This window comes from Saccoglossus kowalevskii, chromosome 3 (genome assembly GCF_978046115.1).
Source record: "Saccoglossus kowalevskii chromosome 3, keSacKowa6.1, whole genome shotgun sequence".
Lineage (NCBI taxonomy): Eukaryota > Metazoa > Hemichordata > Enteropneusta > Harrimaniidae > Saccoglossus > Saccoglossus kowalevskii.
The window spans coordinates 2,319,052-2,345,810 of NC_140643.1; the positions used below are offsets into that span (position 1 = coordinate 2,319,052).

A 26,759-nucleotide genomic window follows, 5' to 3' on the forward strand; every position below is an offset into this window, starting at 1 on the left:
CAGTTGCAACAACACAACTACAAACTCAAAAGTTGCAACAACACAACTACAAACTCAAAAGTTGCAACAACACAACTTCAAAAGTTGCAACAACACAACTACAAACTGAAAACTAAGGTAATTTCATTACAACTGTATGTTACGAACCGGAAATTACGGAAAAATGTTATCGCCGCTTCACAGCTCGTAATCAAAATATCAGACGTACATAAATAACCCATCCCGTGATTTATGCGTAATTAACTAAAAAAACATGCCGGCAATCCTTGTCATATCATTCGCTGGTTTGGTCGATTTGGTGGTAGAATAATTTTCCACATCCATCAACCTTTATTTTCAGAAATTTCATTTCTATAGTGACTGTGACACGACGACGTCATCTTCAAACACATCCAGTAATGACCTAAAAAACAATCTTATTCAACTCTAACCTATGAATTGTGACGATAATCGTGGAATTAAACGATTCAGCAATCAACTGCTCCGTCCGTGCACAGCGAGTTAATTTATATAAATACGAAAGGTCTATTGCACTTTTGTTTGCTAATTAATAATTCAATGCATACAACGTGACATTAACAAGGGTGTTTGCTGAAAACAGTCATCGGAATTTGTAATAGCTCAGCAGTTAAATGATCTGTCTGACAAGGTGACAACTTGTTCCATTGTTGAGCAAAAACTGATTATCCTTATCAACTCTGAACGTTGCATCTCAAGTCTTAACTAATGCTTTGCAGTCTTAACGAATGCTTCGCAGTCTTAACGAATGCTTCACAGTCTTAACTAATGCTTCACAGTCTTAACTAATTCTTCACAATTCTTAACTAATGCTTCACAGTCTAAACTAATGCTTCACAGTCTTAACTAATGCTTCACAGTCTTAACTAAAGCTTAACAGTCTTAACTGATACTTCCCAGTCTTTACTAATGCTTCACAGTCTTAACTAATGCTTCCAAGTCTTAACTAATGCTTCACAGTCTTAACTAATGCTTCACAGTCTTTACTAATGCTTCACAGTCTTATCTAATGCTTCGCATTCTTAACTAATGCTTCACAGTCTTAACTAATGCTTCCAAGTCTTAACTAATGCTTCACAGTCTTAACTAATGTTTCACAGTCTTAACTAATGCTTCACAGTCTTAACTAATGTTTCACAGTCTTAACTAATGCTTCACAGTCTTAACTAATGCTTCACAGTCATTACTAATGCTTCACAGTCTTAACTAATTCTTCAGTCTTAACTAATGCTTCGCAGTCTTAACTAAAGCTTAACAGTCTTAACTGATACTTCCCAGTCTTAACTAATGCTTCAGTCTTAACTGATACTTCCCAGTCTTAACTAATGCTTCAGTCTTAACTAATGCTTCACAGTCTTAACTAATGCTTCGCAGTCTTAACTAATGCTTCAGTCTTAACTAATGCTTCAAAATCTTAATGAATGCTTCACAGTCTTAATTAATCCTTCACAGTCTTCACTAATGTTTCGCAGTCTTAACTAATGCTTCACAGTCTTAACTAATGCTTCACAGTCTTAACTTAAGGTTCATAGTTTTAACTAATACTTCACAGTCTTAACTAATGCTTTGCAATCTTAACTAATGCTTCACAGTCTTAACTAATGCTTCACAGTCTTAATTAATGCTTCACAGTCTTAATTAATTCTTCGCAATCTTAACTAATGTTCACAGTTTTAACTAATGCTTCACAGTCCTAACAAATACTTAACAGTTTTAATTAATGATTTGCAGTCTTTACTAATGTTTCGCAGTTTTAACTAAAGCTTCAGTCTTAACTAAAGCTTCACAGTCTTAACTAAAGCTTCACAGTCTTAACTAATGCTTCCAAGTCTTAACTAATGCTTCACAGTCTTAACTAATGCTTCACAGTCTTTACTAATGCTTCACAGTCTTAACTAATGCTTCACAGTCTTAACTAATGCTTCACAGTCTTTACTAATGCTTCACAGTCTTAACTAAAGCTTCACAGTCTTAACTAATGCTTCACAGTCTTTACTAATGCTTCACAGTCTTAACTAAAGCTTCACATTCTTAACTAAAGCTTCACAGTCTTAACTAATGCATCACAGTCGTAACTAATGCTTCACAGTCTTAACTAATGCTTCCAAGTCTTAACTAATGCTTCACAGCCTTAACTAATGCTTCACAATCTTAACTAATGCTTCCAAGTCTTAACTAATGCTTCACAGTCTTAACTAATGCTTCACAGTCTTCACTAATGCTTCACAGTCTTAACTAAAGCTTCACAGTATTAACTAATGCTTCACAGTCTTAACTAATGCTTCACAGTCTTACCTAATGCTTCACAGTCTTACATAATGCTTCACAGTCTTAACTAATGCTTCACAGTCTTAAGTAATGCTTCTCAGTCTTAACTAAGGTGGTATGACTGAATAACCTTAGTGGTTCACGCGCTATGCAGTTATTCAACTAAACCCAAAACATTTTCTGGCAAAATGGAGATGCTAGAAAGTGCTCCTGTGTGAAGTGAATTTAATATTTCTTTAAACTTCTTCTGAACAGCTAACATACATCCGTAATGGGTTTCTGTTTAAGTGTTGATTCTAATAGCTAAATAACATACAAAGCTTAATTTCATGGTGTATGTACAAATGTTAACGAATTTGAGATAACTGTTGTTTGGATATTAACAAAATATTGATTAAAAACCATTGTACTTACAAATGTGTCTCCCTTTGTTAATGTCTTTATTTTAACGAACATGTGGGAGTGCCCGGCCGCATCTCTCTCCACCTGAAACGTGATAAAGGGTCATGTACAATGTAGCTTTCATTTAGTTGACATCGTCTTGTCATATTCAGATGTGATTTATGTGTCATGTACAATGTAGCTTTCATTTGGTTGACATCGTCTTGTCATATTCAGTTGTGTTGTATGTGGCATGTACAATGTAGCTTTCATTGAGTTGACATCGTCTTGTCATATTCAGTTGTGGTGCATGTGTCATGTACAATGTAGCTTTCATTTGGTTGACATCGTCTTGTCATATTCAGATGTGGTGTATGTGGCATGTACAATGTAGCTTTCATTTGGTTGACATCGTCTTGTCATATTCAGACGTGGTGTGTGTGTCATGTACAATGTAGCTTCCATTTGGTTGACATCGTCTTGTCATATTCAGTTGTGGTGTATGTGGCATGTACAATGTAGCTTTCATTTGGTTGACATCGTCTTGTCATATTCAGTTGTGGTGTATGTGTCATGTACAATGTAGCTTTCATTTGGTTGACATCGTCTTGTCATATTCAGACGTGGTGTATGTGGCATGTACAATGTTGCTTTCATTTGGTTGACATCGTCTTGTCATATTCAGATGTGGTGTATGTGGCATGTACAATGTAGCTTTCATTTGGTTGACATCGTCTTGTCATATTCAGATGTGATTTATGTGTCATGTACAATGAATGTTGCTTTCATTTGGTTGACATCGTCTTGTCATATTCAGTTGTGGTGTATGTGGCATGTCCAATGTAGCTTTCATTTGGTTGACATCGTCTTGTCATATTCAGATATGGTGTATGTGTCATGTACAATGTAGCTTTCATTTGGTTGACATCGTCTTGTCATATTCAGACGTGGTGTATGTGTCATGTACAATGTAGCTTTCATTTTGTTGACATCGTCTTGTCATATTCAGATGTGGTGTATGTGGCATGTACAATGTAGCTTTCTTTGAGTTGACATCGTCTTGTCATATTCAGTTGTGGTGCATGTGTCATGTACAATGTAGCTTTCATTTGGTTGACATCGTCTTGTCATATTCAGACGTGGTGTATGTGGCATGTACAATGTAGCTTTCATTTGGTTGACATCGTCTTGTCATATTCACACGTGGTGTTTGTGTCATGTACAATGTAGCTTCCATTTGGTTGACATCGTCTTGTCATATTCAGTTGTGGTGTATGTGGCATGTACAATGTAGCTTTCATTTGGTTGACATCGTCTTGTCATATTCAGTTGTGGTGTATGTGTCATGTACAATGTAGCTTACATTTGGTTGACATCGTCTTGTCATATTCAGATGTGGTGTATGTGGCATGTACAATGTAGCTTTCATTTGGTTGACATCGTCTTGTCATATTCAGATGTGATTTATGTGTCATGTACAATGTAGCTTTCATTTGGTTGACATCGTCTTGTCATAGTCAGATGTGATTTATGTGTCATGTACAATGTAGCTTTCATTTGGTTGACATCGTCTTGTCATATTCAGACGTGGTGTATATGCGATGTACAATGTAGCTTTCATTTGGTTGACATCGTCTTGTCATATTCAGATGTGGTGTATGTGTCATGTACAATGTAGCTTTCATTTGCTTGACATCGTCTTGTCATATTCAGATGCGGTGTATGTGGCATGTACAATGTAGCTTTCATTTGGTTGACATCGTCTTGTCATATTCAGATGTGGTGTATGTGGCATGTACAATGTAGCTTTCATTTGGTTGACATCGTCTTGTCATATTCAGATGTGATTTATGTGCCATGTACAATGTAGCTTTCATTTAGTTGACATCGTCTTGTCATATTCAGATGTGTTGTATGTGTCATGTACAATGTAGTTTTCATTTGGTTGACATCGTCTTGTCATATTCAGATGTGTTGTATGTGTCATGTACAATGTAGCTTTCATTTGGTTGACATCGTCTTGTCATATTCAGATGTGTTGTATGTGGCATGTACAATGTAGCTTTCATTTGGTTGACATCGTCTTGTCATATTCAGATGTGATTTATGTGTCATGTACAATGTAGCTTTCATTTGGTTGACATCGTCTTGTCATATTCAGATGTGTTGTATGTGTCATGTACAATGTAGTTTTCATTTGGTTGACATCGTCTTGTCATATTCAGATGTGTTGTATGTGGCATGTACAATGTAGCTTTCATTGATTTGACATCGTCTTGTCATTTTCAGTTGTGGTGTATGAGGCATGTACAATGTAGCTTTCATTTGGTTGACATCGTCTTGTCATATTCACACGTGGTGTATGTGGCATGTACAATGTAGCTTTCTTTGGTTGACATCGTCTTGTCATATTCAGATGTGTTGTATGTGTCATGTACAATGTAGCTTTCATTTGGTTGACATCGTCTTGTCATATTCAGACGTGGTGTATGTGGCATGTACAATGTAGCTTTCATTTGGTTGACATCGTCTTGTCATATTCAGTTGTGTTGTATGTGGCATGTACAATGTAGCTTTCATTGAGTTGACATCGTCTTGTCATATTCAGTTGTGGTGTATGTGTCATGTACAATGTAGCTTTCATTTGGTTGACATCGTCTTGTCATATTCAGATGTGGTGTATGTGGCATGTACACTGTAGCTTTCATTTGGTTGACATCGTCTTGTCATATTCAGACGTGGTGTATGTGGCATGTACAATGTAGCTTTCATTTGGTTGACATCGTCTTGTCATATTCAGACGTGGTGTATGTGGCATGTACAATGTAGTTTTCGTTTGGTTGACATCGTCTTGTCATATTCACACGTGGTGTATGTGGCATGTACAATGTAGCTTTCATTTGGTTTACATCGTCTTGTCATATTCAGATATGTTGTATGTGTCATGTACAATGTAGCTTTCATTTGGTTGACATCGTCTTGTCATATTCAGATGTGTTGTATGTGTCATGTACAATGTAGCTTTCATTTGGTTGACATCGTCTTGTCATATTCAGATGTGTTGTATATGGCATGTACAATGTAGCTTTCATTTGGTTGACATGGTCTTGTCATATTCAGACGTGGTGTATGTGTCATGTACAATGTAGCTTTCATTTGGTTGACATCGTCTTGTCATATTCAGATGTGATTTATGTGTCATGTACAATGTAGCTTTCATTTGGTTGACATCGTCTTGTCATATTCAGTTGTGGTGTATGTGGCATGTCCAATGTAGCTTTCATTTGGTTGACATCGTCTTGTCATATTCAGATATGGTGTATGTGTCATGTACAATGTAGCTTTCATTTGGTTGACATCGTCTTGTCATATTCAGACGTGGTGTATGTGTCATGTACAATGTAGCTTTCATTTTGTTGACATCGTCTTGTCATATTCAGATGTGGTGTATGTGGCATGTACAATGTAGCTTTCATTTGGTTTGACATCGTCTTGTCATATTCACACGTGGTGTATGTGGCATGTACAATGTAGCTTTCATTTGGTTGACATCGTCTTGTCATATTCAGATGTGATGTATGTGTCATGTACAATGTTGCTTTCATTTGATTGACATCGTCTTGTCGTATTCACACGTGGTGTATGTGGCATGTACAATGTAGCTTTCTTTGGTTGACATCGTCTTGTCATATTCAGATGTGTTGTATGTGTCATGTACAATGTAGCTTTCATTTGGTTGACATCGTCTTGTCATATTCAGACGTGGTGTATGTGGCATGTACAATGTAGCTTTCATTTGGTTGACATCGTCTTGTCTTATTCAGTTGTGTTGTATGTGGCATGTACAATATAGCTTTCATTGAGTTGACATCGTCTTGTCATATTCAGTTGTGGTGTATGTGTCATGTACAATGTAGCTTTCATTTGGTTAACATCGTCTTGTCGTATTCACACGTGGTGTATGTGGCATGTACAATGTAGCTTTCTTTGGTTGACATCGTCTTGTCATATTCAGATGTGTTGTATGTGTCATGTACAATGTAGCTTTCATTTGGTTGACATCGTCTTGTCATATTCAGACGTGGTGTATGTGGCATGTACAATGTAGCTTTCATTTGGTTGACATCGTCTTGTCATATTCAGTTGTGTTGTATGTGGCATGTACAATATAGCTTTCATTGAGTTGACATCGTCTTGTCATATTCAGTTGTGGTGTATGTGGCATGTACAATGTAGCTTTCATTTGATTGACATCGTCTTGTCATATTCAGATGTGGTGTATGTGGCATGTACAATGTAGCTTTCATTTGGTTGACATCGTCTTGTCATATTCAGACGTGGTGTATGTGGCATGTACAATGTAGCTTTCATTTGGTTGACATCGTCTTGTCATATTCAGACGTGGTGTATGTGGCATGTACAATGTAGTTTTCATTTGGTTGACATCGTCTTGTCATATTCACACGTGGTGTATGTGGCATGTACAATGTAGCTTTCATTAGGTTTACATCGTCTTGTCATATTCAGATATGTTGTATGTGTCATGTACAATGTAGCTTTCATTTGGTTGACATCGTCTTGTCATATTCAGATGTGTTGTATGTGTCATGTACAATGTAGCATTCATTTGGTTGACATCGTCTTGTCATACTCAGACGTGGTGTATGTGTCATGTACAATGTAGCTTTCATTTGGTTGACATCGTCTTGTCATATTCAGATGTGATTTATGTGTCATGTACAATGTAGCTTTCATTTGGTTGACATCGTCTTGTCATATTCAGTTGTGATTTATGTGGCATGTACAATGTAGCTTTCATTAGGTTGACATCGTCTTGTCATATTCAGATGTGGTATATGTGGCATGTACAATGTAGCTTTCATTTGGTTGACATCGTCTTGTCATATTCAGAAGTGGTGTATGTGGCATGTACAATGTAGCTTTCATTTGGTTAACATTGTCTTGTCATATTCAGATGTGATTTATGTGTCATGTACAATGAAGCTTTCATTTGGTTGACATCGTCTTGTCATATTCAGTTGGGGTGTATGTGGCATGTACAATGTAGCTTTCATTGAGTAGACATCGTCTTGTCATATTCAGTTGTGGTGTATGTGTCATGTACAATGTAGCTTTCATTTGGTTGACATCGTCTTGTCATATTCAGATGTGGTGTATGTGGCATGTACAATGTAGCTTTCATTTGGTTGACATCGTCTTGTCATATTCAGACGTGGTGTATGTGTCATGTACAATGTAGCTTTCATTTGGTTGACATCGTCTTGTCATAATCACACGTGGTGTATGTGTCATGTACAATGTAGCTTCCATTTGGTTGACATCGTCTTGTCATATTCACACGTGGTGTATGTGGAATGTCCAATGTAGCTTTCATTTGGTTGACATCGTCTTGTCATATTCTGATATGGTGTATGTGTCATGTACAATGTAGCTTTCATTTGGTTGACATCGTCTTGTCATATTCAGACGTGGTGTATGTAGCATGTACAATGTAGCTTTCATTTGGTTGACATCGTCTTGTCATATTCAGATTAGTTGTATGTGTCATGTACAATGTAGCTTTCATTTGGTTGACATCGTCTTGTCATATTCAGATGTGGTGTATGTGGCATGTACAATGTAGCTTTCATTTGGTTGATATCGTCTTGTCATATTCAGATGTGATTTATGTGTCATGTACAATGTAGCTTTCATTTAGTTGACATCGTCTTGTCATATTCAGATGTGTTGTATGTGTCATGTACAATGTAGCTTTCATTTGGTTGACATCGTCTTGTCATATTCAGACGTGGTGTATGTGGCATGTACAATGTAGCTTTCATTTGGTTGACATCGTCTTGTCATATTCAGTTGTGGTGTATGTGGCATGTCCAATGTAGCTTTCATTTGGTTGACATCGTCTTGTCATATTCAGATATGGTGTATGTGTCATGTACAATGTAGCTTTCATTTGGTTGACATCGTCTTGTCATATTCAGACGTGGTGTATGTGGCATGTACAATGTAGCTTTCATTTGGTTTGACATCGTCTTGTCATATTCAGTTGTGGTGTATGTGGCATGTCCCATGTAGCTTTCATATGGTTGACATCGTCTTGTCATATTCAGATATGGTGTATGTGGCATGTCCAATGTAGCTTTCATTTGGTTGACATCGTCTTGTCATATTCAGACGTGGTGTATGTGGCATGTACAATGTAGCTTTCATTTGGTTGACATCGTCTTGTCATATTCAGATGTGGTGTATGTAGCATGTACAATGTAACTTTCATTTGGTTGACATCGTCTTGTCATATTCAGACGTGGTGTATATGTCATGTACAATGTAGCTTTCATTTGGTTGACATCGTCTTGTCATATTCAGATGTGATTTATGTGTCATGTACAATGTAGCTTTCATTTGGTTGACATCGTCTTGTCATATTCAGATGTGATTTATGTGTCATGTACAATGTAGCTTTCATTTGGTTGACATCGTCTTGTCATATTCACGTGGTGTATGTGGCATGTACAATGCAGCTTTCATTTGGTTGACATCGTCTTGTCATATTCAGATGTGGTGCATGTGTCATGTACAATGTAGCTTTCATTTGGTTGACATCGTCTTGTCATATTCAGATGTGGTGTACGTGGCATGCACAATGTAACTTTCATTTGGTTGACATCGACTTGTCATATTCAGATGCGGTGTATGTGGCATGTACAATGTAGCTTTCATTTGGTTGATATCGTCTTGTCATATTCAGATGTGATTTATGTGTCATGTACAATATAGCTTTCATTTAGTTGACATCGTCTTGTCATATTCAGATTAGTTGTATGTGTCATGTACAATGTAGCTTTCATTTGGTTGACATCGTCTTGTCATATTCACACGTGGTGTATGTGGCATGTACAATGTAGCTTTCATTTGGTTGACATCGTCTTGTCATATTCAGATGTGTTGTATATGTCATGTACAATGTAGCTTTCATTTGTTTGACATCGTCTTGTCATATTCAGATGTGATGTATGTGTCATGTACAATGTAGCTTTCATTTGGTTGACATCGTCTTGTCATATTCAGTTGTGATTTATGTGTCATGTACAATGTAGCTTTCATTTGGTTGACATCGTCTTGTCATATTCAGACGTGGTGTATGTGACATGTCCAATGTAGCTTTCATTTGGTTGACATCGTCTTGTCATATTCAGAAATGGTGTATGTGTCATGTACAATGTAGCTTTCATTTGGTTGACATCGTCTTGTCATATTCAGACGTGGTGTATGTGGCATGTACAATGTAGCTTTCATTTGGTTTGACATCGTCTTGTCATATTCAGTTGTGGTGTATGTGGCATGTCCCATGTAGCTTTCATATGGTTGACATCGTCTTGTCATATTCAGATATGGTGTATGTGGCATGTCCAATGTAGCTTTCATTTGGTTGACATCGTCTTGTCATATTCAGACGTGGTGTATGTGGCATGTACAATGCAGCTTTCCTTTGGTTGACATCGTCTTGTCATATTCAGATGTGGTGTATGTGGCATGTACAATGTAACTTTCATTTGGTTGACATCGTCTTGTCATATTCAGACGTGGTGTATATGTCATGTACAATGTAGCTTTCATTTGGTTGACATCGTCTTGTCATATTCAGATGTGATTTATGTGTCATGTACAATGTAGCTTTCATTTGGTTGACATCGTCTTGTCATATTCAGATGTTATTTATGTGTCATGTACAATGTAGCTTTCATTTGGTTGACATCGTCTTGTCATATTCACGTGGTGTATGTGGCATGTACAATGCAGCTTTCATTTGGTTGACATCGTCTTGTCATATTCAGATGTGATTTATGTGTCATGTACAATATAGCTTTCATTTAGTTGACATCGTCTTGTCATATTCAGATTAGTTGTATGTGTCATGTACAATGTAGCTTTCATTTGGTTGACATCGTCTTGTCATATTCACACGTGGTGTATGTGGCATGTACAATGTAGCTTTCATTTGGTTGACATCGTCTTGTCATATTCAGATGTGTTGTATGTGTCATGTACAATGTAGCTTTCATTTGTTCGACATCGTCTTGTCATATTCAGACGTGGTGTATGTGGCATGTCCAATGTAGCTTTCATTTAGTTGACATCGTCTTGTCATATTCAGATGTGTTGTATGTGTCATGTACAATGTAGCTTTCATTTGGTTGACATCGTCTTGTCATATTCAGACGTGGTGTATGTGGCATGTACAATGTAGCTTTCATTTGGTTGACATCGTCTTGTCATATTCAGTTGTGGCGTATGTGGCATGTCCAATGTAGCTTTCATTTGGTTGACATCGTCTTGTCATATTCAGACGTGGTGTATGTGGCATGTACAATGTAGCTTTCATTTGGTTTGACATCGTCTTGTCATATTCAGTTGTGGTGTATGTGGCATGTCCCATGTAGCTTTCATATGGTTGACATCGTCTTGTCATATTCAGATATGGTGTATGTGGCATGTCCAACGTAGATTTCATTTGGTTGACATCGTCTTGTCATATTCAGACGTGGTGTATGTGGCATGTACAATGTAGCTTTCATTTGGTTGACATCGTCTTGTCATATTCAGATGTGGTGTATGTGGCATGTACAATGTAACTTTCATTTGGTTGACATCGTCTTGTCATATTCAGACGTGGTGTATATATCATGTACAATGTAGCTTTCATTTGGTTGACATCGTCTTGTCATATTCAGATGTGATTTATGTGTCATGTACAATGTAGCTTTCATTTGGTTGACATCGTCTTGTCATATTCAGATGTGATTTATGTGTCATGTACAATGTAGCTTTCATTTGGTTGACATCGTCTTGTCATATTCACGTGGTGTATGTGGCATGTACAATGCAGCTTTCATTTGGTTGACATCGTCTTGTCATATTCAGATGTGGTGCATGTGTCATGTACAATGTAGCTTTCATTTGGTTGACATCGTCTTGTCATATTCAGATGTGGTGTACGTGGCATGTACAATGTAACTTTCATTTGGTTGACATCGACTTGTCATATTCAGATGCGGTGTATGTGGCATGTACAATGTAGCTTTCATTTGGTTGATATCGTCTTGTCATATTCAGATGTGATTTATGTGTCATGTACAATATAGCTTTCATTTAGTTGACATCGTCTTGTCATATTCAGATTAGTTGTATGTGTCATGTACAATGTAGCTTTAATTTGGTTGACATCGTCTTGTCATATTCACACGTGGTGTATGTGGCATGTACAATGTAGCTTTCATTTGGTTGACATCGTCTTGTCATATTCAGATGTGTTGTATGTGTCATGTGCAATGTAGCTTTCATTTGTTTGACATCGTCTTGTCATATTCAGATGTGATGTATGTGTCATGTACAATGTAGCTATCACTTGGTTGACATCGTCTTGTCATATTCAGTTGTGATTTATGTGTCATGTACAATGTAGCTTTCATTTGGTTGACATCGTCTTGTCATATTCAGACGTGGTGTATGTGGCATGTACAATGTAGCTTTCATTTGGTTTGACATCGTCTTGTCATATTCAGTTGTGGTGTATGTGGCATGTCCCATGTAGCTTTCATATGGTTGACATCCTCTTGTCATATTCAGATATGGTGAATGTGGCATGTCCAATGTAGCTTTCATTTGGTTGACATCGTCTTGTCATATTCAGACGTGGTGTATGTGGCATGTACAATGTAGCTTTCATTTGGTTGACATCGTCTTGTCATATTCAGATGTGGTGTATGTGGCATGTACAATGTAACTTTCATTTGGTTGACATCGTCTTGTCATATTCAGACGTGGTGTATATGTCATGTACAATGTAGCTTTCATTTGGTTGACATCGTCTTGTCATATTCAGATGTGATTTATGTGTCATGTACAATGTAGCTTTCATTTGGTTGACATCGTCTTGTCATATTCAGATGTGATTTATGTGTCATGTACAATGTAGCTTTCATTTGGTTGACATCGTCTTGTCATATTCACGTGGTGTATGTGGCATGCACAATGCAGCTTTCATTTGGTTGACATCGTCTTGTCATATTCAGATGTGGTGCATGTGTCATGTACAATGTAGCTTTCATTTGGTTGACATCGTCTTGTCATATTCAGATGTGGTGTACGTGGCATGTACAATGTAACTTTCATTTGGTTGACATCGACTTGTCATATTCAGATGCGGTGCATGTGGCATGTACAATGTAGCTTTCATTTGGTTGATATCGTCTTGTCATATTCAGATGTGATTTATGTGTCATGTACAATATAGCTTTCATTTAGTTGACATCGTCTTGTCATATTCAGATTAGTTGTATGTGTCATGTACAATGTAGCTTTCATTTGGTAGACATCGTCTTGTCATATTCACACGTGGTGTATGTGGCATGTACAATGTAGCTTTCATTTGGTTGACATCGTCTTGTCATATTCAGATGTGTTGTATGTGTCATGTACAATGTAGCTTTCATTTGGTTGACATCGTCTTGTCATATTCAGATGTGTTGTATGTGGCATGTACAATGTAGCTTCCATTTGGTTGACATCGTCTTGTCATATTCACACGTGGTGTATGTGGCATGTACAATGTAGCTTTCATTTGGTTGACATCGTCTTGTCATATTCAGTTGTGGTGTATGTGTCATGTACAATGTAGCTTTCATTTGGTTGACATCGTCTTGTCATATTCAGTCGTGTTGTATGTGGCATGTACAATGTAGCTTTCATTTGGTTGACATCGTCTTGTCATATTCAGTTGTGGTGTATGTGGCATGTCCAATGTAGCTTTCATTTGGTTGACATCGTCTTGTCATATTCAGATTAGTTGTATGTGTCATGTACAATGTAGCTTTCATTTGGTTGACATCGTCTTGTCATATTCACACGTGGTGTATGTGGCATGTACAATGTAGTTTCATTTGGTTGACATCGTCTTGTCATATTCAGATGTGTTGTATGTGTCATGTACAATGTAGCTTTCATTTGGTTGACATCGTCTTGTCATATTCAGATGTGTTGTATGTGGCATGTACAATGTAGCTTTCATTTAGTTGACATCGTCTTGTCATATTCAGATTAGTTGTATGTGTCATGTACAATGTAGCTTTCATTTGGTTGACATCGTCTTGTCATATTCACACGTGGTGTATGTGGCATGTACAATGTAGCTTTCATTTGGTTGACATCGTCTTGTCATATTCAGATGTGTTGTATGTGTCATGTACAATGTAGCTTTCATTTGGTTGACATCGTCTTGTCATATTCAGATGTGTTGTATGTGGCATGTACAATGTAGCTTCCATTTGGTTGACATCGTCTTGTCATATTCACACGTGGTGTATGTGGCATGTACAATGTAGCTTTCATTTGGTTGACATCGTCTTGTCATATTCAGACGTGGTGTATGTGTCATGTACAATGTAGCTTTCATTTGGTTGACATCGTCTTGTCATATTCAGTTGTGGTGTATGTGTCATGTACAATGTAGCTTTCATTTGGTTGACATCGTCTTGTCATATTCAGTCGTGTTGTATGTGGCATGTATAATGTAGCTTTCATTTGGTTGACATCGTCTTGTCATATTCAGTTGTGGTGTATGTGGCATGTCCAATGTAGCTTTCATTTGGTTGACATCGTCTTGTCATATTCAGATTAGTTGTATGTGTCATGTACAATGTAGCTTTCATTTGGTTGACATCGTCTTGTCATATTCACACGTGGTGTATGTGGCATGTACAATGTAGCTTTCATTTGGTTGACATCGTCTTGTCATATTCAGATGTGTTGTATGTGTCATGTACAATGTAGCTTTCATTTGGTTGACATCGTCTTGTCATATTCAGATGTGTTGTATGTGGCATGTACAATGTAGCTTCCATTTGGTTGACATCGTCTTGTCATATTCACACGTGGTGTATGTGGCATGTACAATGTAGCTTTCATTTGGTTGACATCGTCTTGTCATATTAAGACGTGGTGTAATTGGCATGTACAATGTAGCTTTCATTTGGTTGACATCGTCTTGTCATATTCAGACGTGGTGTATGTGTCATGTACAATGTAGCTTTCATTTGGTTGACATCGTCTTGTCATATTCAGTTGTGGTGTATGTGTCATGTACAATGTAGCTTTCATTTGGTTGACATCGTCTTGTCATATTCAGTTGTGTTGTATGTGGCATGTCCAATGTAGCTTTCATTTGGTTGACATCGTCTTGTCATATTCAGTTGTGGTGTATGTGGCATGTCCAATGTAGCTTTCATTTGGTTGACATCGTCTTGTCATATTCAGATGTGGTGTATGTGTCATGTACTATGTAGCCTTCATTTGGTTGACATCGTCTTGTCATATTCAGACGTGGTGTATGTGGCATGTACTATGTAGCCTTCATTTGGTTGACATCGTCTTGTCATATTCAGATGTGGTGTATGTGTCATGTACAATGTAGCTTTCATTTGGTTGACATCGTCTTGTCATATTCAGATGTGATTTATGTGTCATGTACAATGTAGCTTTCATTTGGTTGACATCATTTTGTCATATTCAGATGTGATTTATGTATCATGTACAATGTAGCTTTCATTTAGTTGACATCGTCTTGTCATATTCAGACGTGGTGTATGTGGCATGTACAATGTAGCTTTCATTTGGTTGACATCGTCTTGTCATATTCAGATGAGGTGTATGTGTCATGTACAATGTAGCTTTCATTTGGTTGACATCGTCTTGTCATATTCAGATGTGGTGTATGTGGCATGTACAATGTAGCTTTCATTTGGTTGACATCGTCTTGTCATATTCAGATGTGGTGTATGTGGCATGTACAATGTAGCTTTCATTTGATTGACATCGTCTTGTCATATTCAGATGTGGTGTATGTGGCATGTACAATGTAGGTTTCATTTGGTTGACATCGTCTTGTCATATTCAGATGTGGTGTATGTGCATGTGCAATGTAGCTTTCATTTGGTTGACATCGTCTTGTCATATTCAGATGTGATTTATGTGTCATGTACAATGTAGCTTTCATTTAGTTGACATCGTCTTGTCATATTCATATGTGTTGTATGTGTCATGTACAATGTAGCTTTCATTTGGTTGACATCGTCTTGTCATATTCAGATGTGGTGTATGTGTCATGTCCAATGTAGCTTTCATTTGGTTGACATCGTCTTGTCATATTCAGTTGTGATTTATGTGTCATGTACAATGTAGCTTTCATTTGGTTGACATCGCCTTGTCATATTCAGATGTGGTGTATGTGTCATGTCCAATGTAGCTTTCATTTGGTTGACATCGTCTTGTCATATTCAGTTGTGATTTATGTGTCATGTACAATGTAGCTTTCATTTGGTTGACATCGTCTTGTCATATTCAGTTGTGATTTATGTGACATGTACAATGTAGCTTTCATTTGGTTGACATCGTCTTGTCATATTCAGATGTGGTGTATGTGTCATGTCCAATGTAGCTTTCATTTGGTTGACATCGTCTTGTCATATTCAGTTGTGATTTATGTGTCATGTACAATGTAGCTTTCATTTGGTTGACATCGTCTTGTCATATTCACACGTGGTGTATGTGTCATGTACAATGTAGCTTTCATTTGGTTGACATCGTCTTGTCATATTCAGATGTGATTTATGTGTCATGTACAATGTAGCTATCATTTGGTTGACATCGTCTTGTCATATTCAGTTGTGGTGTATGTGGCATGTCCAATGTAGCTTTCATTTGGTTGACATCGTCTTGTCATATTCAGATTAGTTGTATGTGTCATGTACAATGTAGCTTTCATTTGGTTGACATCGTCTTGTCATATTCACACGTGGTGTATGTGGCATGTACAATGTAGCTTTCATTTGGTTGACATCGTCTTGTCATATTCAGATGTGTTGTATGTGTCATGTACAATGTAGCTTTCATTTGGTTGACATCGTCTTGTCATATTCAGATGTGTTGTATGTGGCATGTACAATGTAGCTTCCATTTGGTTGACATCGTCTTGTCATATTCACACGTGGTGTATGTGGCATGTACAATGTAGCTTTCATTTGGTTGACATCGTCTTGTCATATTAAGACGTGGTGTAATTGGCATGTACAATGTAGCTTTCATTTGGTTGACATCGTCTTGTCATATTCAGACGTGGTGTATGTGTCATGTACAATGTAGCTTTCATTTGGTTGACATCGTCTTGTCATATTCAGTTGTGGTGTATGTGTCATGTACAATGTAGCTTTCATTTGGTTGACATCGTCTTGTCATATTCAGTTGTGTTGTATGTGGCATGTACAATGTAGCTTTCATTTGGTTGACATCGTCTTGTCATATTCAGTTGTGGTGTATGTGGCATGTCCAATGTAGCTTTCATTTGGTTGACATCGTCTTGTCATATTCAGATGTGGTGTATGTGTCATGTACAATGTAGCTTTCATTTGGTTGACATCGTCTTGTCATATTCAGACGTGGTGTATGTGGCATGTACTATGTAGCCTTCATTTGGTTGACATCGTCTTGTCATATTCAGATGTGTTGTATGTGTCATGTACAATGTAGCTTTCATTTGGTTGACATCGTCTTGTCATATTCAGATGTGTTGTATGTGGCATGTACAATGTAGCTTCCATTTGGTTGACATCGTCTTGTCATATTCACACGTGGTGTATGTGGCATGTACAATGTAGCTTTCATTTGGTTGACATCGTCTTGTCATATTAAGACGTGGTGTAATTGGCATGTACAATGTAGCTTTCATTTGGTTGACATCGTCTTGTCATATTCAGACGTGGTGTATGTGTCATGTACAATGTAGCTTTCATTTGGTTGACATCGTCTTGTCATATTCAGTTGTGGTGTATGTGTCATGTACAATGTAGCTTTCATTTGGTTGACATCGTCTTGTCATATTCAGTTGTGTTGTATGTGGCATGTACAATGTAGCTTTCATTTGGTTGACATCGTCTTGTCATATTCAGTTGTGGTGTATGTGGCATGTCCAATGTAGCTTTCATTTGGTTGACATCGTCTTGTCATATTCAGATGTGGTGTATGTGTCATGTACAATGTAGCTTTCATTTGGTTGACATCGTCTTGTCATATTCAGACGTGGTGTATGTGGCATGTACTATGTAGCCTTCATTTGGTTGACATCGTCTTGTCATATTCAGATGTGATTTATGTGTCATGTACAATGTAGCTTTCATTTGGTTGACATCATTTTGTCATATTCAGATGTGATTTATGTGTCATGTACAATGTAGCTTTCATTTGGTTGACATCGTCTTGTCATATTCAGATGTGATTTATGTGTCATGTACAATGTAGCTTTCATTTAGTTGACATCGTCTTGTCATATTCATATGTGTTGTATGTGTCATGTACAATGTAGCTTTCATTTGGTTGACATCGTCTTGTCATATTCAGATGTGGTGTATGTGTCATGTCCAATGTAGCTTTCATTTGGTTGACATCGTCTTGTCATATTCAGTTGTGATTTATGTGTCATGTACAATGTAGCTTTCATTTGGTTGACATCGCCTTGTCATATTCAGATGTGGTGTATGTGTCATGTCCAATGTAGCTTTCATTTGGTTGACATCGTCTTGTCATATTCAGTTGTGATTTATGTGTCATGTACAATGTAGCTTTCATTTGGTTGACATCGTCTTGTCATATTCAGTTGTGATTTATGTGACATGTACAATGTAGCTTTCATTTGGTTGACATCGTCTTGTCATATTCAGATGTGGTGTATGTGTCATGTCCAATGTAGCTTTCATTTGGTTGACATCGTCTTGTCATATTCAGTTGTGATTTATGTGTCATGTACAATGTAGCTTTCATTTGGTTGACATCGTCTTGTCATATTCACACGTGGTGTATGTGTCATGTACAATGTAGCTTTCATTTGGTTGACATCGTCTTGTCATATTCAGATGTGATTTATGTGTCATGTACAATGTAGCTATCATTTGGTTGACATCGTCTTGTCATATTCAGTTGTGGTGTATGTGGCATGTCCAATGTAGCTTTCATTTGGTTGACATCGTCTTGTCATATTCAGATTAGTTGTATGTGTCATGTACAATGTAGCTTTCATTTGGTTGACATCGTCTTGTCATATTCACACGTGGTGTATGTGGCATGTACAATGTAGCTTTCATTTGGTTGACATCGTCTTGTCATATTCAGATGTGTTGTATGTGTCATGTACAATGTAGCTTTCATTTGGTTGACATCGTCTTGTCATATTCAGATGTGTTGTATGTGGCATGTACAATGTAGCTTCCATTTGGTTGACATCGTCTTGTCATATTCACACGTGGTGTATGTGGCATGTACAATGTAGCTTTCATTTGGTTGACATCGTCTTGTCATATTAAGACGTGGTGTAATTGGCATGTACAATGTAGCTTTCATTTGGTTGACATCATCTTGTCATATTCAGACGTGGTGTATGTGTCATGTACAATGTAGCTTTCATTTGGTTGACATCGTCTTGTCATATTCAGTTGTGGTGTATGTGTCATGTACAATGTAGCTTTCATTTGGTTGACATCGTCTTGTCATATTCAGTTGTGTTGTATGTGGCATGTACAATGTAGCTTTCATTTGGTTGACATCGTCTTGTCATATTCAGTTGTGGTGTATGTGGCATGTCCAATGTAGCTTTCATTTGGTTGACATCGTCTTGTCATATTCAGATGTGGTGTATGTGTCATGTACAATGTAGCTTTCATTTGGTTGACATCGTCTTGTCATATTCAGACGTGGTGTATGTGGCATGTACTATGTAGCCTTCATTTGGTTGACATCGTCTTGTCATATTCAGATGTGTTGTATGTGTCATGTACAATGTAGCTTTCATTTGGTTGACATCGTCTTGTCATATTCAGATGTGTTGTATGTGGCATGTACAATGTAGCTTCCATTTGGTTGACATCGTCTTGTCATATTCACACGTGGTGTATGTGGCATGTACAATGTAGCTTTCATTTGGTTGACATCGTCTTGTCATATTAAGACGTGGTGTAATTGGCATGTACAATGTAGCTTTCATTTGGTTGACATCGTCTTGTCATATTCAGACGTGGTGTATGTGTCATGTACAATGTAGCTTTCATTTGGTTGACATCGTCTTGTCATATTCAGTTGTGGTGTATGTGTCATGTACAATGTAGCTTTCATTTGGTTGACATCGTCTTGTCATATTCAGTTGTGTTGTATGTGGCATGTACAATGTAGCTTTCATTTGGTTGACATCGTCTTGTCATATTCAGTTGTGGTGTATGTGGCATGTCCAATGTAGCTTTCATTTGGTTGACATCGTCTTGTCAAATTCAGATGTGGTGTATGTGTCATGTACAATGTAGCTTTCATTTGGTTGACATCGTCTTGTCATATTCAGACGTGGTGTATGTGGCATGTACTATGTAGCCTTCATTTGGTTGACATCGTCTTGTCATATTCAGATGTGATTTATGTGTCATGTACAATGTAGCTTTCATTTGGTTGACATCATTTTGTCATATTCAGATGTGATTTATGTGTCATGTACAATGTAGCTTTCATTTAGTTGACATCGTCTTGTCATATTCAGACGTGGTGTATGTGGCATGTACAATGTAGCTTTCATTTGGTTGACATCGTCTTGTCATATTCAGATGTGGTGTATGTGTCATGTACAATGTAGCTTTCATTTGGTTGACATCGTCTTGTCATATTCAGATGTGGTGTATGTGGCATGTACAATGTAGCTTTCATTTGGTTGACATCGTCTTGTCATATTCAGATGTGGTGTATATGGCATGTGCAATGTAGCTTTCATTTGGTTGACATCGTCTTGTCATATTCAGATGTGATTTATGTGTCATGTACAATGTAACTTTCATTTAGTTGACATCGTCTTGTCATATTCAGATGTGTTGTATGTGTCATGTACAATGTAGCTTTCATTTGGTTGACATCGTCTTGTCATATTCACACGTGGTGTATGTGGCATGTACAATGTAGCTTTCATTTGGTTGACATCGTCTTGTCATATTCAGATGTGTTGTATGTGTCATGTACAATGTAGCTTTCATTTGGTTGACATCGTCTTGTCATATTCAGATGTGTTGTATGTGGCATGTACAATGTAGCTTCCATTTGGTTGACATCGTCTTGTCATATTCACACGTGGTGTATGTGGCATGTACAATGTAGCTTTCATTTGGTTGACATCGTATTGTCATATTAAGACGTGGTGTAATTGGCATGTACAATGTAGCTTTCATTTGGTTGACATCGTCTTGTCATATTCAGACGTGGTGTATGTGTCATGTACAATGTAGCTTTCATTTGGTTGACATCGTCTTGCCATATTCAGTTGTGGTGTATGTGTCATGTACAATGTAGCTTTCATTTGGTTGACATCGTCTTGTCATATTCAGTTGTGTTGTATGTGGCATGTACAATGTAGCTTTCATTTGGTTGACATCGTCTTGTCATATTCAGTTGTGGTGTATGTGGCATGTCCAATGTAGCTTTCATTTGGTTGACATCGTCTTGTCATATTCAGATGTGGTGTATGTGTCATGTACAATGTAGCTTTCATTTGGTTGACATCGTCTTGTCATATTCAGACGTGGTGTATGTGGCATGTACTATGTAGCCTTCATTTGGTTGACATCGTCTTGTCATATTCAGATGTGATTTATGTGTCATGTACAATGTAGCTTTCATTTGGTTGACATCATTTTGTCATATTCAGATGTGATTTATGTGTCATGTACAATGTAGCTTTCATTTAGTTGACATCGTCTTGTCATATTCAGACGTGGTGTATGTGGCATGTACAATGTAGCTTTCATTTGGTTGACATCGTCTTGTCATATTCAGATGTGGTGTATGTGTCATGTACAATGTAGCTTTCATTTGGTTGACATCGTCTTGTCATATTCAGATGTGGTGTATGTGGCATGTACAATGTAGCTTTCATTTGGTTGACATCGTCTTGTCATATTCAGATGTGGTGTATATGGCATGTGCAATGTAGCTTTCATTTGGTTGACATCGTCTTGTCATATTCAGATGTGTTGTATGTGGCATGTACAATGTAGCTTTCATTTGGTTGACATCGTCTTGTCATATTCACACGTGGTGTATGTGGCATGTACAATGTAGCTTTCATTTGGTTGACATCGTCTTGTCATATTCAGATGTGTTGTATGTGTCATGTACAATGTAGCTTTCATTTGTTTGACATCGTCTTGTCATATTCAGATGTGATGTATGTGTCATGTACAATGTAGCTATCATTTGGTTGACATCGTCTTGTCATATTCAGTTGTGATTTATGTGTCATGTACAATGTAGCTTTCATTTGGTTGACATCGTCTTGTCATATTCAGACGTGGTGTATGTGGCATGTCCAATGTAGCTTTCATTTAGTTGACATCGTCTTGTCATATTCAGATGTGTTGTATGTGTCATGTACAATGTAGCTTTCATTTGGTTGACATCGTCTTGTCATATTCAGACGTGGTGTATGTGGCATGTACAATGTAGCTTTCATTTGGTTGACATCGTCTTGTCATATTCAGTTGTGGTGTATGTGGCATGTCCAATGTAGCTTTCATTTGGTTGACATCGTCTTGTCATATTCAGATATGGTGTATGTGTCATGTACAATGTAGCTTTCATTTGGTTGACATCGTCTTGTCATATTCAGACGTGGTGTATGTGGCATGTACAATGTAGCTTTCATTTGGTTTGACATCGTCTTGTCATATTCAGTTGTGGTGTATGTGGCATGTCCCATGTAGCTTTCATATGGTTGACATCGTCTTGTCATATTCAGATGTGATTTATGTGTCATGTACAATGTAGCTTTCATTTGGTTGACATCGTCTTGTCATATTCAGTTGTGGTGTATGTGGCATGTCCAATGTAGCTTTCATTTGGTTGACATTGTCTTGTCATATTCAGATTAGTTGTATGTGTCATGTACAATGTAGCTTTCATTTGGTTGACATCGTCTTGTCATATTCAGATGTGGTGTATATGGCATGTGCAATGTAGCTTTCATTTGGTTGACATCGTCTTGTCATATTCAGATGTGATTTATGTGTCATGTACAATGTAACTTTCATTTAGTTGACATCGTCTTGTCATATTCAGATGTGTTGTATGTGTCATGTACAATGTAGCTTTCATTTGGTTGACATCGTCTTGTCATATTCACACGTGGTGTATGTGGCATGTACAATGTAGCTTTCATTTGGTTGACATCGTCTTGTCATATTCAGATGTGTTGTATGTGTCATGTACAATGTAGCTTTCATTTGGTTGACATCGTCTTGTCATATTCAGATGTGTTGTATGTGGCATGTACAATGTAGCTTCCATTTGGTTGACATCGTCTTGTCATATTCACACGTGGTGTATGTGGCATGTACAATGTAGCTTTCATTTGGTTGACATCGTCTTGTCATATTAAGACGTGGTGTAATTGGCATGTACAATGTAGCTTTCATTTGGTTGACATCGTCTTGTCATATTCAGACGTGGTGTATGTGTCATGTACAATGTAGCTTTCATTTGGTTGACATCGTCTTGCCATATTCAGTTGTGGTGTATGTGTCATGTACAATGTAGCTTTCATTTGGTTGACATCGTCTTGTCATATTCAGTTGTGTTGTATGTGGCATGTACAATGTAGCTTTCATTTGGTTGACATCGTCTTGTCATATTCAGTTGTGGTGTATGTGGCATGTCCAATGTAGCTTTCATTTGGTTGACATCGTCTTGTCATATTCAGATGTGGTGTATGTGTCATGTACAATGTAGCTTTCATTTGGTTGACATCGTCTTGTCATATTCAGACGTGGTGTATGTGGCATGTACTATGTAGCCTTCATTTGGTTGACATCGTCTTGTCATATTCAGATGTGATTTATGTGTCATGTACAATGTAGCTTTCATTTGGTTGACATCATTTTGTCATATTCAGATGTGATTTATGTGTCATGTACAATGTAGCTTTCATTTAGTTGACATCGTCTTGTCATATTCAGACGTGGTGTATGTGGCATGTACAATGTAGCTTTCATTTGGTTGACATCGTCTTGTCATATTCAGATGTGGTGTATGTGTCATGTACAATGTAGCTTTCATTTGGTTGACATCGTCTTGTCATATTCAGATGTGGTGTATGTGGCATGTACAATGTAGCTTTCATTTGGTTGACATCGTCTTGTCATATTCAGATGTGGTGTATATGGCATGTGCAATGTAGCTTTCATTTGGTTGACATCGTCTTGTCATATTCAGATGTGTTGTATGTGGCATGTACAATGTAGCTTTCATTTGGTTGACATCGTCTTGTCATATTCACACGTGGTGTATGTGGCATGTACAATGTAGCTTTCATTTGGTTGACATCGTCTTGTCATATTCAGATGTGTTGTATGTGTCATGTACAATGTAGCTTTCATTTGTTTGACATCGTCTTGTCATATTCAGATGTGATGTATGTGTCATGTACAATGTAGCTATCATTTGGTTGACATCGTCTTGTCATATTCAGTTGTGATTTATGTGTCATGTACAATGTAGCTTTCATTTGGTTGACATCGTCTTGTCATATTCAGACGTGGTGTATGTGGCATGTCCAATGTAGCTTTCATTTAGTTGACATCGTCTTGTCATATTCAGATGTGTTGTATGTGTCATGTACAATGTAGCTTTCATTTGGTTGACATCGTCTTGTCATATTCAGACGTGGTGTATGTGGCATGTACAATGTAGCTTTCATTTGGTTGACATCGTCTTGTCATATTCAGTTGTGGTGTATGTGGCATGTCCAATGTAGCTTTCATTTGGTTGACATCGTCTTGTCATATTCAGATATGGTGTATGTGTCATGTACAATGTAGCTTTCATTTGGTTGACATCGTCTTGTCATATTCAGACGTGGTGTATGTGGCATGTACAATGTAGCTTTCATTTGGTTTGACATCGTCTTGTCATATTCAGTTGTGGTGTATGTGGCATGTCCCATGTAGCTTTCATATGGTTGACATCGTCTTGTCATATTCAGATGTGATTTATGTGTCATGTACAATGTAGCTTTCATTTGGTTGACATCGTCTTGTCATATTCAGTTGTGGTGTATGTGGCATGTCCAATGTAGCTTTCATTTGGTTGACATCGTCTTGTCATATTCAGATTAGTTGTATGTGTCATGTACAATGTAGCTTTCATTTGGTTGACATCGTCTTGTCATATTCACACGTGGTGTATGTGGCATGTACAATGTAGCTTTCATTTGGTTGATATCGTCTTGTCATATTCAGATGTGTTGTATGTGTCATGTACAATGTAGCTTTCATTTGGTTGACATCGTCTTGTCATATTCAGATGTGTTGTATGTGGCATGTACAATGTAGCTTCCATTTGGTTGACATCGTCTTGTCATATTCACACGTGGTGTATGTGGCATGTACAATGTAGCTTTCATTTGGTTGACATCGTCTTGTCATATTCAGTTGTGGTGTATGTGGCATGTCCAATGTAGCTTTCATTTGGTTGACATCGTCTTGTCATATTCAGATTAGTTGTATGTGTCATGTACAATGTAGCTTTCATTTGGTTGACATCGTCTTGTCATATTCACACGTGGTGTATGTGGCATGTACAATGTAGCTTTCATTTGGTTGACATCGTCTTGTCATATTCAGTTGTGGTGTATGTGGCATGTCCAATGTAGCTTTCATTTGGTTGACATCGTCTTGTCATATTCAGATTAGTTGTATGTGTCATGTACAATGTAGCTTTCATTTGGTTGACATCGTCTTGTCATATTCACACGTGGTGTATGTGGCATGTACAATGTAGCTTTCATTTGGTTGACATCGTCTTGTCATATTCAGTTGTGTTGTATGTGGCATGTACAATGTAGCTTTCATTTGGTTGACATCGTCTTGTCATATTCAGTTGTGGTGTATGTGGCATGTCCAATGTAGCTTTCATTTGGTTGACATCGTCTTGTCATATTCAGATGTGGTGTATGTGTCATGTACAATGTAGCTTTCATTTGGTTGACATCGTCTTGTCATATTCAGACGTGGTGTATGTGGCATGTACTATGTAGCCTTCATTTGGTTGACATCGTCTTGTCATATTCAGATGTGATTTATGTGTCATGTACAATGTAGCTTTCATTTGGTTGACATCATTTTGTCATATTCAGATGTGATTTATGTGTCATGTACAATGTAGCTTTCATTTAGTTGACATCGTCTTGTCATATTCAGACGTGGTGTATGTGGCATGTACAATGTAGCTTTCATTTGGTTGACATCGTCTTGTCATATTCAGATATGGTGTATGTGTCATGTACAATGTAGCTTTCATTTGGTTGACATCGTCTTGTCATATTCAGATGTGGTGTATGTGGCATGTACAATGTAGCTTTCATTTGGTTGACATCGTCTTGTCATATTCAGATGTGGTGTATATGGCATGTGCAATGTAGCTTTCATTTGGTTGACATCGTCTTGTCATATTCAGATGTGATTTATGTGTCATGTACAATGTAACTTTCATTTAGTTGACATCGTCTTGTCATATTCAGACGTGGTGTATGTGGCATGTACAATGTAGCTTTCATTTGGTTGACATCGTCTTGTCATATTCAGATGTGGTGTATGTGTCATGTACAATGTAGCTTTCATTTGGTTGACATCGTCTTGTCATATTCAGATGTGGTGTATGTGTCATGTACAATGTAGCTTTCATTTGGTTGACATCGTTTTGTCATATTCAGATGTGGTGTATGTGGCATGTACAATGTAGCTTTCATTTGGTTGACATCGTCTTGTCATATTCAGATGTGGTGTATATGGCATGTGCAATGTAGCTTTCATTTGGTTGACATCGTCTTGTCATATTCAGATGTGTTGTATGTGGCATGTACAATGTAGCTTTCATTTGGTTGACATCGTCTTGTCATATTCACACGTGGTGTATGTGGCATGTACAATGTAGCTTTCATTTGGTTGACATCG

General features: G+C 37.5%; 1 protein-coding gene across 2 annotated transcripts in view; it reads right to left on the minus strand.

Moving 5' to 3' along the window:
- Positions 1-26,759, minus strand: part of LOC102801624 (cyclic nucleotide-binding domain-containing protein 2-like) — a 222,325-nt gene that overhangs the window by 19,144 nt on the left and 176,422 nt on the right. For both annotated transcript variants that reach the window (XM_085496687.1, XM_085496689.1), the window contains one exon: positions 2,701-2,772. In XM_085496687.1, the coding sequence (XP_085352813.1) occupies positions 2,701-2,772 (72 nt within the window). The remainder of the gene's footprint in view (positions 1-2,700; positions 2,773-26,759) is intronic.